Source organism: Halictus rubicundus, unplaced genomic scaffold, assembly GCF_050948215.1.
Source record: "Halictus rubicundus isolate RS-2024b unplaced genomic scaffold, iyHalRubi1_principal scaffold1404, whole genome shotgun sequence".
Classification (NCBI taxonomy): Eukaryota; Metazoa; Arthropoda; class Insecta; order Hymenoptera; family Halictidae; genus Halictus; species Halictus rubicundus.
The window spans coordinates 1-18,546 of NW_027489945.1; the positions used below are offsets into that span (position 1 = coordinate 1).

The window sequence follows — 18,546 nt, forward strand, 5'->3', positions numbered from 1 at the left end:
GCTGAAACATTTTTGGAGCTTTCGCCTAATAGTTCACTAACTAGTTTTGGAGCACTTAAGCGCGGATTTTTTTTCACTTTCCGAATAATTTTGCTTTTCTCCCTCGTACATAAGAGACTTGGTATTCCAGTTTGCGGAATAGAATCAATGCGATTCTCAATATAAAATCGTCGACAGATATCTGCAGCGCAGTACTCTTACTTATACGAAGCATTGCACTAATTTCGCGATAGGCCTTTCCTTTTTCTCGATGACAAATTACAAGCTGTCGCACATCGAAACTCGTATTCTTTCCTTTGCGACCCATTTTGAACGAATTCACATTTACTACTGACAGTAGTGAGGTGACATGGACATCTAATGGTCCACGAGATTCTGTTTATAAACAAACGTTTTCCCGATCTTCGAATATCGCGTCCCCAGAAGGCGATTGCCAGAGAAATATAATACGTGTCCGAATATTTTTGTGAGCCACAAATGGTCCATTATTTCGTTTAATAATTTTTATTATGAAACGTATGTATATTTTTCAAATAAATTATACATGTTTATCATCCTTAATAAATGTTTTATTGCTGAAAACAATTTCCAGGGCGATTGCTTTATCAACAAACGAATTATTAAATCATAAAGTTAGTTGTACCTAGTGTCCGAATATTTATGGGAGTCACTGTAGATGTGCCATTTTGGTGGAGGCACACTTATGGTGTGGGGTGCATTCTCCAGCAGTGGCAAGTTCAGTTTAGCTTTTTCAACTGCACGAATGAATATTGTGGAGTATATTGGAATACTTCAAAATCATGTAATGCCGTTTATTCATCCAAACGGTCATGATTCATGGACTTATCGATAAGATAATGCTCCAATTCACAAAAGTCGACAAACTACAGCATGGTTTGAAACGTTTGATATCAATGTATTGAAATGGCCTGCATGCTTCCCAAATCAAAAACCAATCCTAAATCTGTGGGGTATCATGGTACGGCATGTTTATAAAAATAATCAACAATTTTCAAACATTTTGGAGCTAAAAACAGCTGTTGTTGAAGCGTGGAATGATATTACTGAAGAAACTTTGAAAAAACTAGTTAACAGTATGAACAATCATGTTTTTGAGTTAATACATAAAAAAGGAGGGTGGACATATTGTTACTGACGACTGACGAAAAGAGTCGTATTTTCTGAGAGCACGTGGCTGGTGCACACCGCGACAGAGATTTATGTAAAAGACTAGAAAACCGAGCGTACCTGTGTCGCGCGAAAGAATTTGCTCTTTCCGTGGGCGGTGTTTTATTTTCCGAGAAACTGTTTCCCTTGATACTTGTGGATGGAAAAAATTGTGTTATGTGTACTATCAAAAGTGAGAATACTTCACCTCGCCTGTGACAAAATGTGGAAAATACAAAGCAGATACTGTTGTTTAACGTTTCTACGTACAAACAGATTTATATTATTTATTAATTGCATAATCGAAGCAGCCAAGCGATGGGGGGGGGGGGGAGAAATCACAGCGGGCAGAATTATAATAAATCAGCATACGGGATGGATATAACGATTTTTGATATTTCGCGGTCGGTTAAATTAAATTAAATAATTCGCGGCTAAAACTTGTTGCTCTGACGCAATAGCGAAGAGAAGCGAGGGTGGTGACGACACGAACGTGAAAGCTACCAGCAAAACCGGGGGTAATGTAGAATAGAAAATGAGGAAGAGACGAAGATAAAATTCCATCGTGAGGATAACTAGCTCTCGAGCTTCGCTGTCGGTTTCTACGTGCAATATTGCTTTTCATTAGAAGTGACAAAAAAATGTGACCGTGACCCTACGTGACATTAAATCTTAAACACGGTACCCTTTCATTTTCAAGGTATATAAACCCGTTCATTTTCATTCTTTTTGGTGCAGTAGCGGTTCAGTAATCGTGCAGTCATGTCGCGTTACACGCATAAGAGTCAATTCTAGTGAGATCGGGTTAAAGTCCCTTTCGAATCAAAACGTAACCTTATAGATTGCGTTAGTTCGGTATATATTCTATTTGGCATTCAACAATCGCTCTCTGACCCCGCATTGCCAGTGCGTCAAAACCGTGCGTCGTAGGTAACAATTTCTCCAATTTTACACTTACTACATTCATTCGCGACACAAACAACAACACTTGTAATTATTTCAATTCAGAATATACAGGGTGAGTCACCAATGTCATTTTTTTGGAGATATCAAGGTCACCTTGACTTTTTTAAATGGAACCACCCTTTTTTAAACACCTACAATGATAGTCCCTTTCATTAGGAATTCAGTGACTATAATTAGTCCAAGGTCATTCAAGGTCAAGGACAGAAAAAACGTATAAAACTAAAATATGGAAGACATAATTACCGGAAAGAACGTACCTGACTCAAGTTGGTCAGAAGCCAAAAGGCAGGAATGGGAACTTCTTGACACAAAAGTGCAAAAGGCAATAATCTTGTCGATTGATAGAAAAATGCTAATGCATCTCCTAAATTGTAAAACTTCAAGAGAGATGCTTGATAAATTAACATCGATATACGGGAAGGATACCGAACAAAAGAAGTGTGCACTGCTACAAGAATTTTTCAACTATTCTTTCGTAAAAGAGAGTGATATAGCAACACACGTGAGCACCCTTGAAAATCTGCCTTGTAGATTACATTCATTAAATCAAACGATAGATGACACAATGCTAATCACAAAAATACTAGCCACGTTACCTGCTCAATACGTACATTTCGCTAGTGCTTGGGATTCCACGCCATTAGCAGAAAAAACGTTAAGTAATCTTATAGCTAGATTGCAACGTGAGGAAAACCGGTTAAAATTAGAGGAAACCGCGCAAGAAAATCTGGCCTTCAAGTCGTCAATTAAAAAATGCTACAAATGTAATGGTCTTAATCATATAGCAAAGTATTGTAGGCAAAAATCAGCAGAACGTAATTATTTCAAAGACAGAATCGAGGAAAAACCTAAAACAAATACGGGAAATCACTCAAGAAATAATCAGAGGTGCAGTATCTGTAAAAAAACCAACCACGCTGAGAGAGATTGTTATTTTAGGAAAAATAAAACTGCAGCAACAGGTAGATATACTGATGAAAAGGTATGTTTCTTTGTTAATAATAATATAAAAACGAATGGATGGGTAATCGACTCAGGAGCTTCAAATCATACGATTAACGATATTAATCAGCTAACAAACGTAAAAATCGTTAATAACGACATTTCTACCGCAAAAAAGTCCGTAAAAATGGAAGGTAAATGCATAGGTGAAGTCGTAACTGAGAACTGTATATTAAAAAATGTAATATTAATTCCAGAGGGATCACTTCAAATTCCTTGAAGGATCACGAAGTCAGAACGGGCTGTACGTCATAGACATGAAAAAAACAAACACCTTGGAAAGTCTGTTGACAACAAACAGAGACACCATACAATGGCACCGAAAATTAGGACACCTCAGCTTCGCAAACATGCAAAAACTAATAAATATAAGCGAAGGTATGAATTCAATATCTAAATTCAATAATAATCCGGAAATTTGCGATATATGCATAAAGGCTAAGCAAACACGCAATCCATTTAACGGAGAGAGAGATAGAGCGTCGAAACCTTTGGAAATTATCCATACAGACGTATGTGGTCCCATAGAACCCACCACTTGGGATGGGATGAAATACTTTATAACTTTTCTCGACGACTTTACTCACTTTGCTGCCGTTTTTCCCATAAGGGGTAAACACGAGGTAACCGAAATAGTAAAATCATACTTAAAACAGTGTCAAGCAAAATGGGAGAGGAAAGTAGTAAAACTAAGGTGCGATAATGGCAGAGAATACGCCAACAAAGAATTACAGGATTGGTGCAAAAATAATGGAACAATCTTAGACTTTACAGTACCGTATTCGCCGCAGCTAAACGGTAAAGCAGAAAGGCTGAATCGTACTATTTTAGAAAAAGCTCTATCGTTAGATTCAAAAATAAATAAAGTAATGTGGGGTGAAGCAGTTCGAACGGCAATATATCTAATAAATAGAAGTCCTACAACTACAAGCGATAAAACGCAAGCAGAAAATTGGATAAAGAAAAAACCTGATCTTACTAATTTACAAATCTTTGGCTGTGACGCCCACGCAAAAGAACTGGGATATTTAAAGAAATTAGACGAAAGAAGTAAAAAATATACTATGGTAGGATATTCCACCAATGGATACCGCCTATGGGACGAATATAAAAAAAGAATAATAATTGTAAGAGACGTAATATTCAAAAATACCAGCGAAACTGAAGAGGAGCCAATTAACGAAAGTAAAACCTCAAGAGCAATAATTAGGACAGAACACAATGAAATTAATGATGTACTGAATACTAACAAGCAACTTGCAGACTTACTAACAAAACAGCTAAGTAATGTAAAATTCGAACAATGTAAAAATAATCTAGTATGTACGATATAACTGTTGTTTATATAAGTATAGTTTAGGATAAGTATTGTTGTTAAAAGAAGAAAAAAGTAAACAAGTGTTTCCTCTGCAATAATCACAAGAACTTACAGTTAAGAGGAAGTGTTTATATATACACATATATACTTGTAACTGTAAGCTATCGATAAGGTAGAAATCAATGTAATACCTGTCTAACGACATCTATACAATTATAAACATAATACTGACACGCGTCTGAACAGCGCACACGCGTTGACCTGATCAGTCGCTCTAGGACCTTCCTACTATAAACATACTTAAAAGTAAGACTACGTTGTTGTACATTCACATCCACTGCCATATCCTTATACCTAATTATAACAGAGACACGATATAACTGTTTAATACGAGTTTGCATAAAATTGCCCTAAATTGCTTGTTCGAATTTTTTGAAACTGGAACACTATCGATATTGAAAATTAATCGAATTGTTAAAGTTTCTTTGATTTCAAGAAATATACCTATTTCAGTTTGTTACAAGTTTAATAGATGCTCATTTATAGCGGACACAATATTTGATGATCGTTTAGTTTTCAACCGAGTGCGGGAATCGCACGGAATTTTGTATTCTGGAAAAATATCCTTCGAACCCTTTAATAAATTACTTGGTTGAGAATGATTGATGTTATTGTTGAGGTTGAGATGTTCCGGGGTATTCGGGGAGACACTTGGTACGCGTAGTGTAAACTACATTTATTCATAACGATATGCACTCCATAGCATAACACGAAAGGTAAACGATCGATAGCAAACACAAGACAAACATCTTCACGAGATGCGAACTTGTTTTTCCCGCCGCGCCAGCTCGTGCACGTTCGGCCGCGCTCGGCTGGGCATGCGCGTGACCCCAACAGTTATTTCCCAGAAATCATGTTTTTAAAAAAGTAATTGTGACGTCACGCGACGTGTGCGTAGTTTTAAGTCATCATATTGTTTTGTATTATATTGTTCTATACTCATAGCCGCTAAGTACACAACCATTGTAACACAAACACGATAGAACATAAGAACAATCCGATAGTTGAGTTACCAATCCACCTTACCATCACACGCACCTTCCCGCTAAACACCTCACCCTAAACCGCGCGACGACGATCGATAGTACGTCATCGCGTCCAGCGATCCCCACTCCGAGCGTTAATGCCTCCTACTCCACCATTCATTCATGCCCAGACTCACCCCCGCTCCACTGACCCACTCCGAACCGAAGGAGCCGAGTGTGGCCCATAATTAATTGATTAGTTCGTTCTGTCCTGAACTCCACCGCAAGACGACGTCTCTTGAAGCTCTTCCGCCTTCCCATTCCACGTCTTATTTCAAGCTTTGCAATTTCTTTCGCGTACTATAATTAAACCATAAGTGCAAGGTGTATATATACACAGTTTCGTTATATTAAATAATCATTATATTAACCACGTCTCGATTTAATCAAATCCCCACCATACGTCGTATCTGATTTCGCCAATTGTCATTTCCGATATCCGTATTAAATCTGTGTTCTCTTCCGTACGTCTGCAGCCTATCAGTGGCTCGGTACACCCTCCGAGAAAACAGATTGTTTATTGAACTGAATCTGTGTTCTTATCCGTACCCTCGTAGCCCACCAGTGGCCCGGTACGCCTTCGAGAACCAGATTTTTCCATTGATTTCGTAGTTGTTTTAGTTCGCGTACATTGTTCTATTGAGAAATCACATGCCTCGTCGCGCTGGCCGGAAATATCAGCTGCGGAAGCTCGCCCGTGAGTACGGCCTAGCAGCGGCAGGTCAGGACCAGTTCGTGCGGTTGCTGGGCGCGGAAGGGGCCCTGACGATCGCCCGCCTAACTAATTTTTCCGGGAAAGTGCGCGTCGTGACCGGTCAACGAGAGCAGATCCCCTGGAGGCCGCCCGCCCGGATCACGCTGGCTCCTGTCGACCGTAGCCGAGAGAGGGCCCAGTCTCAGCCCCTCGAGCACCCAGAGGAGCCTCTTCCACGGGACGACCAGCGTCCGCAACACCGAGCTTGGGCAACACGACCAGCGAGCATCGTCCGAAGGAGACTAGCCCGGTGAGAGTCAGCCGAAGGGGTTTGGTCCGCCGAGTGTCGGCCAAATATTACGCGGGTCCGAAAGTCTCGTGTCCCGAGGCAGACACGGTTATACTCGCCGTGTGGACTCAAAAGCTGAACTATTATTATTGGCGTCCTGTCCGCGACCTCGTGATTCGCGCGATCGACCGCGGGACGTAAAAATGTTTAATTTTAATTTTAATTTTAATGTCTACTTTGAATGTTATAATAAATATTAACAATAACAATAAAATATTGCTTTATTCATTAAAATTTATTTTATTTTAATTAACATTTATGAACATCTCTAAGACGTCTAAAAGATGTCTAAAAGACGTCTTACAGTCGTACAGTTTTGTAACAAAGACGTTCTAGAGACGTTCTAGAGACGTTCGGGAGACGTTCGTAGGACTTTCAAGACGTCTTTAAGACGTCTGTGTGCTATCTGGGTGGTGAGACAACAATGCGATGGAAAGAATACTTAATTAACGCGCTCGATATTGACGTTCGTTTTAGCAACATCTTTTAATCTGTTACAATTTGTTAAACGGAAGACGTCTTCTTACGAAATGTGAGAAACATACGGTTACAGAAGCGTGAAGAATTTCTCTCTGAATCGTACGATGCATTATAATATCGAATGACTAGGTGTGCAAAATTAATTTGATTTTTCTTTTTGCACAAATGAAATCCTGATTGCCTCACACGCGCGACAATTTCAGCGAACGTCTCTGTGAATTCATTGACGGAAAATCAAATAAAACAAATGGATAGCAAATAAAGCAATATTATTTTCAACATTCGTAACACGATCGTTATTACACAGTTTAAATAAAATAGTATTTTGAAAGAGAAGTGAAGGTTCAATGAGTGAATTGCTTTATTGTTCAAATCAAATGCTCTGAGCTTTCGCGAACGTGGATTTATCGAAATAATAAAAAATGCTTTATTCTCGAAGTATGCAAACGATTTTAAATAAAATGAATCGTTTATTGCAATAATATTTTGATCTGGCTTTAGAGCAGAGCTGCCTAGACGCACCTGTTGCTGTTCCTCAATAATCGACGCAGAAAAGACGCAGAGTGTGAGTGGGGGACAAAGGGCGAACGGTACAAGTTCTGCCACAACTTGATTTATCAACGAGTCGGGCTCGAGGAATGCTTAGAGGTGCATTATGAAATAGAAGAGTCCTTAAACAATTACCCTGAACAACTGAAAATATTTTTAGAATAGTATATTTTGTACACTATATGGAAAACGGTAAAAATATCACGAGAAGTACTGGCTTGAGTGCAAAAAGGTGCTTCTAGGAAGATTTTAGTTAAAAGAACACCTCCACGTCAATATATTCAATTTCTTCGTTTTGTGTATCCTTTAGGTCAGATTTTTCCTGCAAAGAATGTGGCCACGGTCGACACATACCTAAGGCTCCCTCGTAACAAACTGTGCATACTGCGTTTTTTCAGCCACATTCTCGAGCGGTATCGTTTTCCATTCAGCCGGGATGCAAACGATTCGATCGGAGGAGTTCGAGAACTTAATGAAATCTGTTGGGGCGAAAGATGCATACGTGCGTTGCACTGCTACCTGGTGATTCCGTTTCCACTCCCTATTCGATGATAGTGTTGTACCAGTATTACAGCGTCGTGTAATGTATTGTTACGTATGGAGACGTTTCTCCACGTTTATTTCGATTAGAAGTTCTAATCTCTTTTTCTGAGAACGAAAAGCGTCCCAACAGGCCCCTTGTTTAATAATTGTACTCCGGCTGGACGCAGCTGGCACGAAGCATGATTCAGTAACAGCACCGTACGATTTCCTAATATGGAAATCTTCAAAACATCCCCTTCTGGAATGTATTGTCAAGATAGTCTTTGATAGGAAACATCCTGGCTAACCCTTCATTTTACCCCTATAAACAAAAGATCCAGCTGCAAACCTTAAATTCACTTGAAACGACAAATACGAGTACGCGACCGTAAAATAAAACAGATTCATTCCCCTCTCATTTTTAGGGTATATAAACCCATGAATTTTCATCCTCTTCGGTTAGTCGAGAAGCGGTTCAGAAGTGATTCGGTCGCGGTATAGTAATCGTGCAGTCACGTCGCGTTACACGCGTAAGAGTCAGTTCTAGTGAGATCGGGTAAAAGTCCCTTTCGAATCAAACGTAACCTTATAGAATCCGTTAGTTCGTGTATATTCTATTTGTCTTTCAACAATCGCTCTCCGACCCCGCATTGCCAGTGCGTCAACACCGTGCATCACTAGGTAACAATATCTCTAATTGTACACTTACCACATTCACTCGCGACACAGACAATTACACTTGTAACTATTCCAATTCAGAATAAATTGTCTTGTTTGTTAACTCGCGTAATCTACAACCCTTAATTATTGCCTAATATCCTAATCTAATAATTGAACGTTCCCACATGATACAATCTTACCGCTCGGATTGTATCAATTGAATTATATATAAGTTACGAGGCTTACTAATCCTAATTCAAATCAACAAAGATTTCAATATTAACTAATAATAGAAACCATATTCCTGGGGTAACAACCCCTCGCCGGCCTCTCGCGTTGCTCGCAGCCCTGGCTCGTAACAGTATAAAACTGTAACGACCAAAGACATACAATCTGTCACCGTAATATTCGGACACTTCTAAAAAGACTACTTTTTAAAAATTGGATTAAACGACCTTAATGTTTTTAAGATATCAGAAGAATTAATGTCCTGAAGTAACACAAATTTTTTGAAAAAATTGCAATTATTTTTTTTTTTTTTTTTTTCGTAGAGAAAAATCTCAGTGTTACTTTTTATTATTTTTCTTTACTCGGGCCTGTCTTGAATATTTAACAACTGCATTTGGTAAATATTTGTCATGAACACGAAATTTTCATTTCTCATTGGAAAATTTCTAGACAGAGAAAATCTGGATCGTATTTCTTCTTACTTGATCGTTCCGAGGTACTTCCTCGGATAAATAAATTCCTTGTTTTCCCAGCACGTTCTTGTGCAACTCAAGTGTTTTATTTTGCATCATTATTCTAGTACCATTATTCCGTGAATGCGTTTGCACAGTCTCGTCAGCGATCGTAGATTAAAAATCATTTAATCCGTCGTTTTTACACGGCATCTAGTTTTAGTATTAATGCACGAACTATTTAAACAAATCGATATTTGAGAACACTCAAAGGGTTAAATTGAACATTGAACAATATTTATCTGTACAATTTTCGTGTAGAATGAATTGTTTCCACTATTTACTTCGAGTAATGTCCTCCGTTCGACCACAGATCACAATTTCAGAAGTTTAAGAAAGAGTGGTTGGTTTATTTTGAAAAACTTTGTTGAGTAGCTAAATTGTTCACTGAAAAAACAGAACGTCTTGACAATTTTTCTGTGGTACGAACAGTTTCCTTGAAATGGAGTCGTACACATTAGCACAGATTCCAATTTCAGGAATGCAAAAATATTAGCAGGGGATTGAAATTGCGTGTCGATCCGTCTCGATCACGATTTCTGAGTCATATGCGACGCATTACGAATTTCGCATTTACCGTGACGTGGTTCCCGCAGGTTGATTGAAATTATTCGGCGTGTCTTTCCCCGTTGCTTCGCAATTGTCAGGATTCTTTATGCGAACGCACTATTTCTTGACGCCCTATCAGTGGCCCATTCAGTCTAAGGGCATTTTTTACCATCTTATCCGGCTATACCCTTTGAATAGTTATGGACCCGACTTCATTGTTACAATGCAGATTATTATCTCCATAACTGTCGCAAAGATCAGTACCATGACTGTCAACATTTTCGTCCCCACTACTGGGGAATCCCCCTTGATATCAGTCAAGCGGTATCCACGCTCGGCGACCGAACCAGCGAAATGACACCAAACGCGATATAATTACGATTACAATTACTCGTGTAATAAACGATTCAAGTCTCAGGCGTGAAAAGGTCGACGAATGTAAACAAAGGAGAAGCAAAGTGTCGAAGCGTCGAACATCAGTCCCTTTTTGTCTTTAAATCGCTATCCCTCTCTACGTTCGGGACATTACATAGAATGTAGCACTTCTACTAGAACTGTCGCTCGGCAGACCCGACAATATGTCTGTTATGGAGATACCCCTGTAGTTTACAAAGACTGAAGTGGTTTCGGTAACGATCTCCGCCAACGTTCAGCCCCTGATTCCACCCAGAGTACCCCAACAAGCTCCGGTACCGTCGAGGGAAAGTCGACACGACGCGACACGACGCCTCACGTTACAATTCGTTCAACTTTTCCTCGTTCTACTGACAAAACAAAAGACACTCATTCGATTTCAGCCAACCATTCGTCTTTCTTCTTGTTTCATGCTCGAACCGGGAGCCCCATTGAACAACCTGTTGGCCCACGGAATCTCGCTTCAAGCATGATCCGAATAGCCTCGAGATCCAGTTTGATTGATATTGATCCTCCCGTATCACTGTTTTACTCTATATTTGTTCAAGATCGATTTCATTAGATCAGTTTCTTATTAGTTCATGGTATGTCAATATGTTCCATGGAGCAACAGTGCTTTATGTAAGGTAATTAACAAGAGAACCGTTCTAGATTGTAGATGTATAAATAGTAGACGGTGGGCTTTATAAATTTATGATAAACATGAAGAGGTGAAGTTGAAAAGAAGATTATAATTTCAATAATTGTAGGATTAAGAATAAAAAGTGACTGATGTGTGTTGCCTTATAAAAATTACAAGAGTGAATTTATTTAGGCGTTGGATAACTTGAAGTATACGCTTCGTTTCTGTGGCTACAGTAGCAGAACGATTCGTATTCCTTTATTTTTATTTTTAAACGTGGTGGCAACCACCCCTGAGATAGGACAGTACATTGCACCCCCGGTCCCAATGGCGGTGGTGGGGTTTATAACTTCGCCCACCCTGCAGTGGGGACCGACCAGCACTGTTGTGACGTTCCACAGCGCAGCAGCTTGCCATCTCGTTCAGAGGGAGTCCCGCTCTCTCTCCCTCTACGACGCCTTCTTCTGCGACATTACTGTGTCGCACGAGGAGAACGCTTGCTACGGGGAAAACGTACTGTAATGAAGTGGGTGCGCCTCACGATCGCGTTCCGTAGATACTCGGTCGGATAGGCGTTAGAATTAAACAAAGCGTTTAGTTTCTTCGACTAACACAAGAACTCTGACACTTTATTGTAGTTTTACAGGCTTAAATACTATTTCCTATCGGTACGAATGCGTTGGATTTTGGGGGTGGGTGGATACAGTTATCAGATATTATCTACTAAGGGGCGATCGGTGGCTGCTTGTTCGGTACATAAAGTCTCATCGGTTCAAAGGTGTGCTAATTGTAAGTCATTCTAGACGTTACACGTTTCGTATTCCTGAGCCTACGCCAAGTCAACGGAAACATAATGAATTACTTTAAAATAATTAATAATCAATTTCTAAATAGTAAACTTCGCGCGATGTGAAGGTCAACCCGGTTTCTTTGTCGCTGATATTTAGGGGTGTCTGTCGAAAATTCTCTTTCGCGTGGCTATGTCCTTCATACTTTACTGTCAAGGTTTGAGACGGTTGAATGTCATTATATGTTCCTGCAGTGTTCTTGTTTCTTTTCGTGCTGGATTCATTCAACTGAAAAATTGACTGGACTAACCACAAAAACATAAAAAGCTTCGCTGATAAAGTCTTCAATAGTATAAGATTTATTTTATCCGCAACATTATCAATTTACTAATATAACATATAAATAAAAATGTACTTTATGTCTATTCTCTGTCTATGTCTTCTGCATAATTAGTATTCACCGGTTAAACTACCTCGTAACGTAACTTTTAACACAGTACAACGATTTCCAAACTGTTCCTAACATATACTCTGAATTTCTGGCACGTTCAATGTTTGTTACGTTGTTTCGTAGAACAATAGCTTGAAATCGCTACAGTGGCGCGAAAACGATGGTTAATTTCTCGCTAGTACATGTGCGGAAATTCGGATATGCTCAAAGACAATTTTAACAAAATTTAACATTTAGCATCCTGTTGCTCTGAAATAACGATTAACTCCACTAAAATCAGTACTCGACATGCTACAAAACTATTTACATGAAACTCTATATCACTTAATGCAGAATAAATATTTGCTAGGGTAGACGACATGTTCGATTATGCTTGACGCACTAAATTTAATGTTTTCAGATTGTAAGTATCATATGCGAGTAATAAAAATAAAATCAATACAAAGAAAAATTTGTAAATCACATACGCCATTGTTCTTGTTCCTATGTTCATTATTGAAAATTTCTGTAGGTAACGGAAGACACAATTTGTTAAAAATAATAACAGTCCCTTGGAGGCTCTGACCACAGCAAATTTAGTAGAGTTAACGTTAGGTCATTAAGTAAGCAGAAACTTCGAATTCAAGCTTTGATATGAAATGTTCTAACAATGCTGCGACGAATGCAAATAGTTAGTAATAGCAAAGGAATAGCAAATAATTAATAATTGGTACAGGACGATGCACGTTATCCGATCTAGATTTTTATTTCTTACATCGAGTTTCGTAAAAATTCAGATCCACCTTGCCTAAAAAGTACACCTTTTTGCTAGCTTTTGCTATATTCAATTCATCTTTTTCGGAGAAAAGAAGATTTTTCTTCCATTTACATTAATCTTCGACCGTGATTAGCTCTGCTTGTCAGGGGCATGTAATCCCGGTTAAAAATAAAATTCAACGAAGCACTTAGTTCATGTGACCGCGAACTAAGTGCTCCAGAAATGCGGCTAATACTATTTGCTGGCAGAACTGTTGTAATAGCAAGAGTGGTACGATGAATTTGTCACTGGTACGTGCAGCATGGGTCGTGTCGCGTAGTTCATCTCCTGATGTCGTCCATAACTGTATTAGCCACCATCTAAATGACTCTGAGCTGCCACTCTGGACATCATTCATATATGTATAGTGCTATTCAATGTATACAAAATAATTGGGAACAGAACAGAGTTCCATCACAAAATAAGTGTCATCTCCCGAGAGATCAATACATTTCTGTCCCGAAATTTTGATTCGTTTGTGCATCGACTGAAGCCGAGATCCTGCAATTTGTGTCGGGAAATCCTAGCCGTCCCTGGCTGTCTGTTGCTCGCGCAGCGTTAACTTTGTAGCGGCCATCGGCACGTACAATAAAACAGTTGGTGTGCAAATGGTCGGGTCGGTTTGATGAGGCGAGTGACAGTGAAGCTATTCTTGAAAAAGCCGTTTCCAATCCGTGCAATTAGAATGTTTGGACAATACATGTCTCGTACTTTAGAATCTTTTGTTCCGAGCCTCAATAGCAAATGCTAGTATTATAAACGCCCGAGTTTCCGGAGGGTCGCGCCGACCGATGTCCGAGGGAAACCCCGCTCTTATCACGAAACCTCCACGGTCACACCTAACATTCTCGCAAAAGTGCGCCTCAAGTGCAAGGAATGGTAGAGGTAATCAGGCCCAAAAGAGAAAGCTGATTGGACAGCGATTGTTATAGATGCTGTCAAATTAGCGAATTTTTCCGTCAAGGACACGGCCTGCAGAGTTTTAATAAAGGATCGTGAAAAACGCAGAAGCGGAAGGTCTTCAGGCACGTTGAGATACAATGAGCCAAGAACAGGTGTGGAGTAATGCCTGTGTCACAGCAGTGGGACCCTGGACTCTTGACCATCTCGGCTCGGTTTTGTAGAGGGGCGGTCTATTGATCGTCCTGCGAGTGGAATGATTTTTAGTGGGTAAGCGTGACCCGACCATCCGTCATTACCCCCTTTTGGACTGTGCGTAACGCACTTTTTTGACCACTCTATTTATAAAAAAAAAAGACGGTACGTTGAGATACAGGTCTCTCCTGATCAAATAACGTACATTGAAGTCAGTAACTGGTATCAAATTATTGAAAGAACACGCGAACCATAAAGTAACCTCAACTTTAAAATTTCAAGGTTTTCTTTTCAATCAGTTTCTATCTCGGTCGCGGAATCATCGGGTACATATGTTCATTATTTGCAATCGTATAATCCCGTTTCACTCAAGATTTGTGGAAATTATCCGCACAACTTATTTCGGTGAATCTTCTTCGGAAAATAACAAATACTTGACCAATTGTGACACCAGTCGGCGACGAGCGGACAAAACAGTCCAACGCGAAAAGAGTCCAACCGTGTACCATTATGCTACCTAATAAACCACACTGCAAACGAATCCCAACATTTATTCACCCGTGATCCCATATGTAATTAATGTAAGAGCAGTATTTTTAATTAACCACTTTATTGTCAGAAGAGTAGGTCGATAAATACAATACAACGAGACGATTACACCAAATAGTTCGCGCGCCGAAATAATATACAAGAAGATCTAATCCGTGTTCCGTATTCGTATTCCGTGTTCGTAGCCGTTTATCGTTATCGTGATTAAATCGTATCGGATCGTGTCGTATCGTATCGTTCGTCTAAACCGTGTGCTCGTTCTTTCGCGACTCCCCGTCGCCGCGCGGACGCGTCCTTTTATTCGCGCCTTCGTCGAACGTTCTCGATCTTTTCCTACGCGATTTGGACGTTAGGGTAAATGGCCTAACGTCCGCCGCTCGTTCTCGCGGTCGCTACCGTTTGTTGTCCGGGCGGTCACAACACCGTCGCCGCTCACGCAGACGCGCGCACACATGCTCGCAGGAGAGTTCGGCGGCCTCGTTTGGGCGTTTTTATGCCTGTTTATGTGTCTTCCGTGGTCGCGAACTCTCCTTTCCGCGTCTGCCTCCTACATTAATTCCATGAGTTTTTCGTCCTCGTGTATTCATTCCATGACATGTAGATGCTGTCGTGCAAACACGGCTGGCGGCCGGAATCAAATCAATACAGCAATACACATCCCTTATTGTGGTGCGTTCCCTGTATACGTTTCTGGAATGTCGGATGTATTATTCAATGTATCTCTGCGGAAACCGTCATCCTGAATTGACATATTCGGCGGCGAATCGGGAACCTAGCCGTACGATGCGACAGCCGATTTGTCGAGTCCTGATAAAGAACAGCCTCGACCAAACCGATGACTCCTTATGAATCCATATTGTGACTCAACTGCCCAGCTCCAACACTTCTAACTTCCCGAGAACTTCGAACAGTTGAACTTACAGCACCGTCTTTGGTAGGCGAGTACCATAATTAGAGATATAAGGAGATGCCTAACTGCCTCTGATTGCGAGTTGTTACTTGGGATGCTCTGAATTTTGAAGCGGTATCAACTACTTCAAATTTGAGTATGTTCGTCTCAATAGGTGAGATCAGTTCAAAACTGAATTGATTGCTTCAAATGGTTTGAATTAAAAAATTTGGAACAATGCCATTTCACTTGAATTTAAAATTATTAATTTGAGCAGAACAAATTTTAAAATAGATCTGATTGGTTCGAAATGGGTGTAGTTCTTTTGAATGCAAATGTGATAAGGGCGCATAAGGTCTCACACTGAAATATCGTACCTTTCACCAATGGAAGTCATAATACCCACTTGCGAAGCAATGTACACACAGTTTGAATGTCAATATTATAAGAATAAACACTGGTGGAGGGGCAGGTACCATGTAACTTTGATAAGTTGTTGATTCGATACCTGCATTCAAATGCATGCAAATAGTTGGGTTCTACGCATACTTTAACATAAATAGGATTATTTACTAATATTTCAAATTCTATTCTATCCAGCTTTGAAGAACAACACGATGAGCTACATCGTGGCGAATCCAGCGGACTCGCTGGAAAAAATATTTAAAATACTATTTCAAACAGTATAGATTAATGTGTTTCAAATCAAATGCTACTTTAAATAGAACGAAAAATTTCGGCAAATAAAATATTTTTATTTTGATAACCAGATACATAACATACAATATTTTAATGTTGTATTTCAAATATGTACAGTCGAGTCGGTATTTAAGTTGACGCGGTCGAATTCGGAGTACGCGATGCTGTTTTTTTTAATATGGTTTGTACTTGACTTTACTGGTGTTCTGCTTCTGTTTACGGTAAGCATGGGTAGTGTGACAGTCAATTGTAGAGTTTCAACATGAAAGAATCGCGGAAAGTGTAGTAATTACAAATTTCTAAAATTCTTGTCAAATTTTCGCCAGACGGAAAGTAAGTTGACGCAAACAAATTTTTTACTTTTAATACAAATTCATGAGTACAATTACTTATTAATTATATTAGTATACGTGGCTGATTATAAAATATTTTTAGCATGTAATATCTATAATAATGGAAAGGAGCGAACGCTTCGTGGCCGCGGAAAGGGGCAGTTCTCCGATCTCCCCTGATATGGGGCGCCTACACCACCCTCGTCGAGGCTCCGTTGCAAGTGGCAGGACCGCCAAATTAAATGTCGGCTGTTCGACAGGGGCCTTCGTCCCGCGTCGTCGCCTCCGGGTTGTCTGGCCTGTGTGTGGCGTCACCATTCTCCGAATTGACCGGTGCACCGGATTTCTCGTATTGACCATGGTACGTCGATGGATGGTCCCGCGAAGCGAGGCGCCCTTCGGTATAGTCGGGAGGTTTGTTGGTGCCTTTAGGAAGTCCCTGAAAATTCGATCTAGGATCGATCCGGAAGTTCCTCGGGAAGCGCTTCCTGACCTATCGAGCCGTCGTACTATTCGCGATAACGTTATTCTCAACAGTCCGGTCCTTCCGCTCTTTTGCTCGAAGCGGTAAAGTGACGTCGCAATTTTTGCAACGTCACAATCTATATCTTGTCCAATGAGACGAGGCAGTAGACGTAAGCATAGCCAGTCGAGTGGGACAGAGTTGAGGTTATCCTTCTGTGACGTTGCAAAATTTGCGACGTCACTTTCTCGCACAGAGCGGAAAATCGGAAGGACCGGGCTGCCGAGAATGGCGTTATCGCGAATAATACGACTGCTGGAAGGGTTAGAAAGCGCTCTCCGAGGAACTTCCGGATCGATCTTAGATCGAATTTTGATAGATTTCGCTCGCGCGGAGCATGGCCAGGTTTCAGGAACGTACTAACGGCACCAACATGCCTCCCGACGATACCGAAGGGCGCCTTGCTTCGCGGGACCATCCATCGACGAACCGTGGCCACTACGAAAAATCCTGTGTACATGTTAATTTAAAGAATGGAGACGCCACACACGGGCCAGACAACCCGGAGGCGACGACGCGGGACAAAGGCCCCTGTCGTGCATGGAACATTCCTTTTCACGGTCCTGTTGCCGCCTCACCTAGTCACTTGCAAAGGGGTCTAGGTGTGGGCGGTATAGGCGTCCCATAAAGGGGGAGATCCCAGATCGACCCCGCCGGCCGCGAAGAGCGGCCGTCATGATTTTTCGTCTGTGGTCCCGGGTCCGAAGACCAGTCGAGGACCTGCGTTCTCGGATTTTCGCGTGCGTAGCGCGCCCCATTAGGAAAAGTCGGGACTAGGGCTTAGGGTGGGGATAACGAGGACCCCGTCGTCGCGTTACCGTCCAGCGAAGGATCACTGTTGTGGTAGCTTCCGTCACAGACGAGGTATAAGGATAGACCTATCATCCAATGCATTTTCGTGTCCAACGTTTTTGGGGTCACGTAACCCCTGTTACGAATGGAGACGTTCTCCACGTTTATTTCGATTAGAATTTCTAATCTCTTTTCTGAGAACGAAAAGCGTCCCAACAGGCCCCTTTTATTAACGAAAGATACTGTATGCCTTCTTTATACCAAAATCTCTAGACACTCCCTTCTGGCATCCGTTAATCAATATTCTGATAGGAAATAGCCCGGATAACCTTCATTAACCCCTTTTAACGAAAATCTAACTGAGGCCTGCTTTTCATTAGAAATGACAAAAAATGTGACTGTGACCCTACGTGACATTAAATCTTAAACAGAGTACCCCTTTCATTTTCAAGGTATATAAACCCGTTCATTTTCATCCTCTTCGGTTAGTCGAGAAGCGGTTCAGTTGAGATTCA

At 40.7% G+C, this 18,546-nt stretch overlaps 1 protein-coding gene across 1 annotated transcript; it reads left to right on the forward strand.

The window, feature by feature from the left end:
• The first annotated feature begins 2,359 nt into the window (after nucleotides 1–2,359).
• LOC143365143 (uncharacterized) lies at nucleotides 2,360–4,999 on the forward strand. The gene is made up of 3 exons (XM_076805068.1): nucleotides 2,360–3,115; nucleotides 3,333–4,424; nucleotides 4,967–4,999. Exons 1-3 carry the CDS (start codon nucleotides 2,360–2,362, stop codon nucleotides 4,997–4,999), a joined length of 1,881 nt encoding a protein of 626 aa, XP_076661183.1.
• The last annotated feature ends 13,547 nt before the right edge of the window (nucleotides 5,000–18,546 follow it).

Bases quoted from the DNA above. Each gene is read 5' to 3' on its own strand.
- LOC143365143 (XM_076805068.1), top strand. From the start codon at position 2,360: ATGGAAGACATAATTACCGGAAAGAACGTACCTGACTCAAGTTGGTCA. The intron at 3,116-3,332 runs GTATGTTTCTTT...TATTAATTCCAG, and splicing joins GTAGATATACTGATGAAAAG to AGGGATCACTTCAAATTCCT. The intron at 4,425-4,966 runs GTAAAATTCGAA...TACCTATTTCAG, and splicing joins TAACAAAACAGCTAAGTAAT to TTTGTTACAAGTTTAATAGA.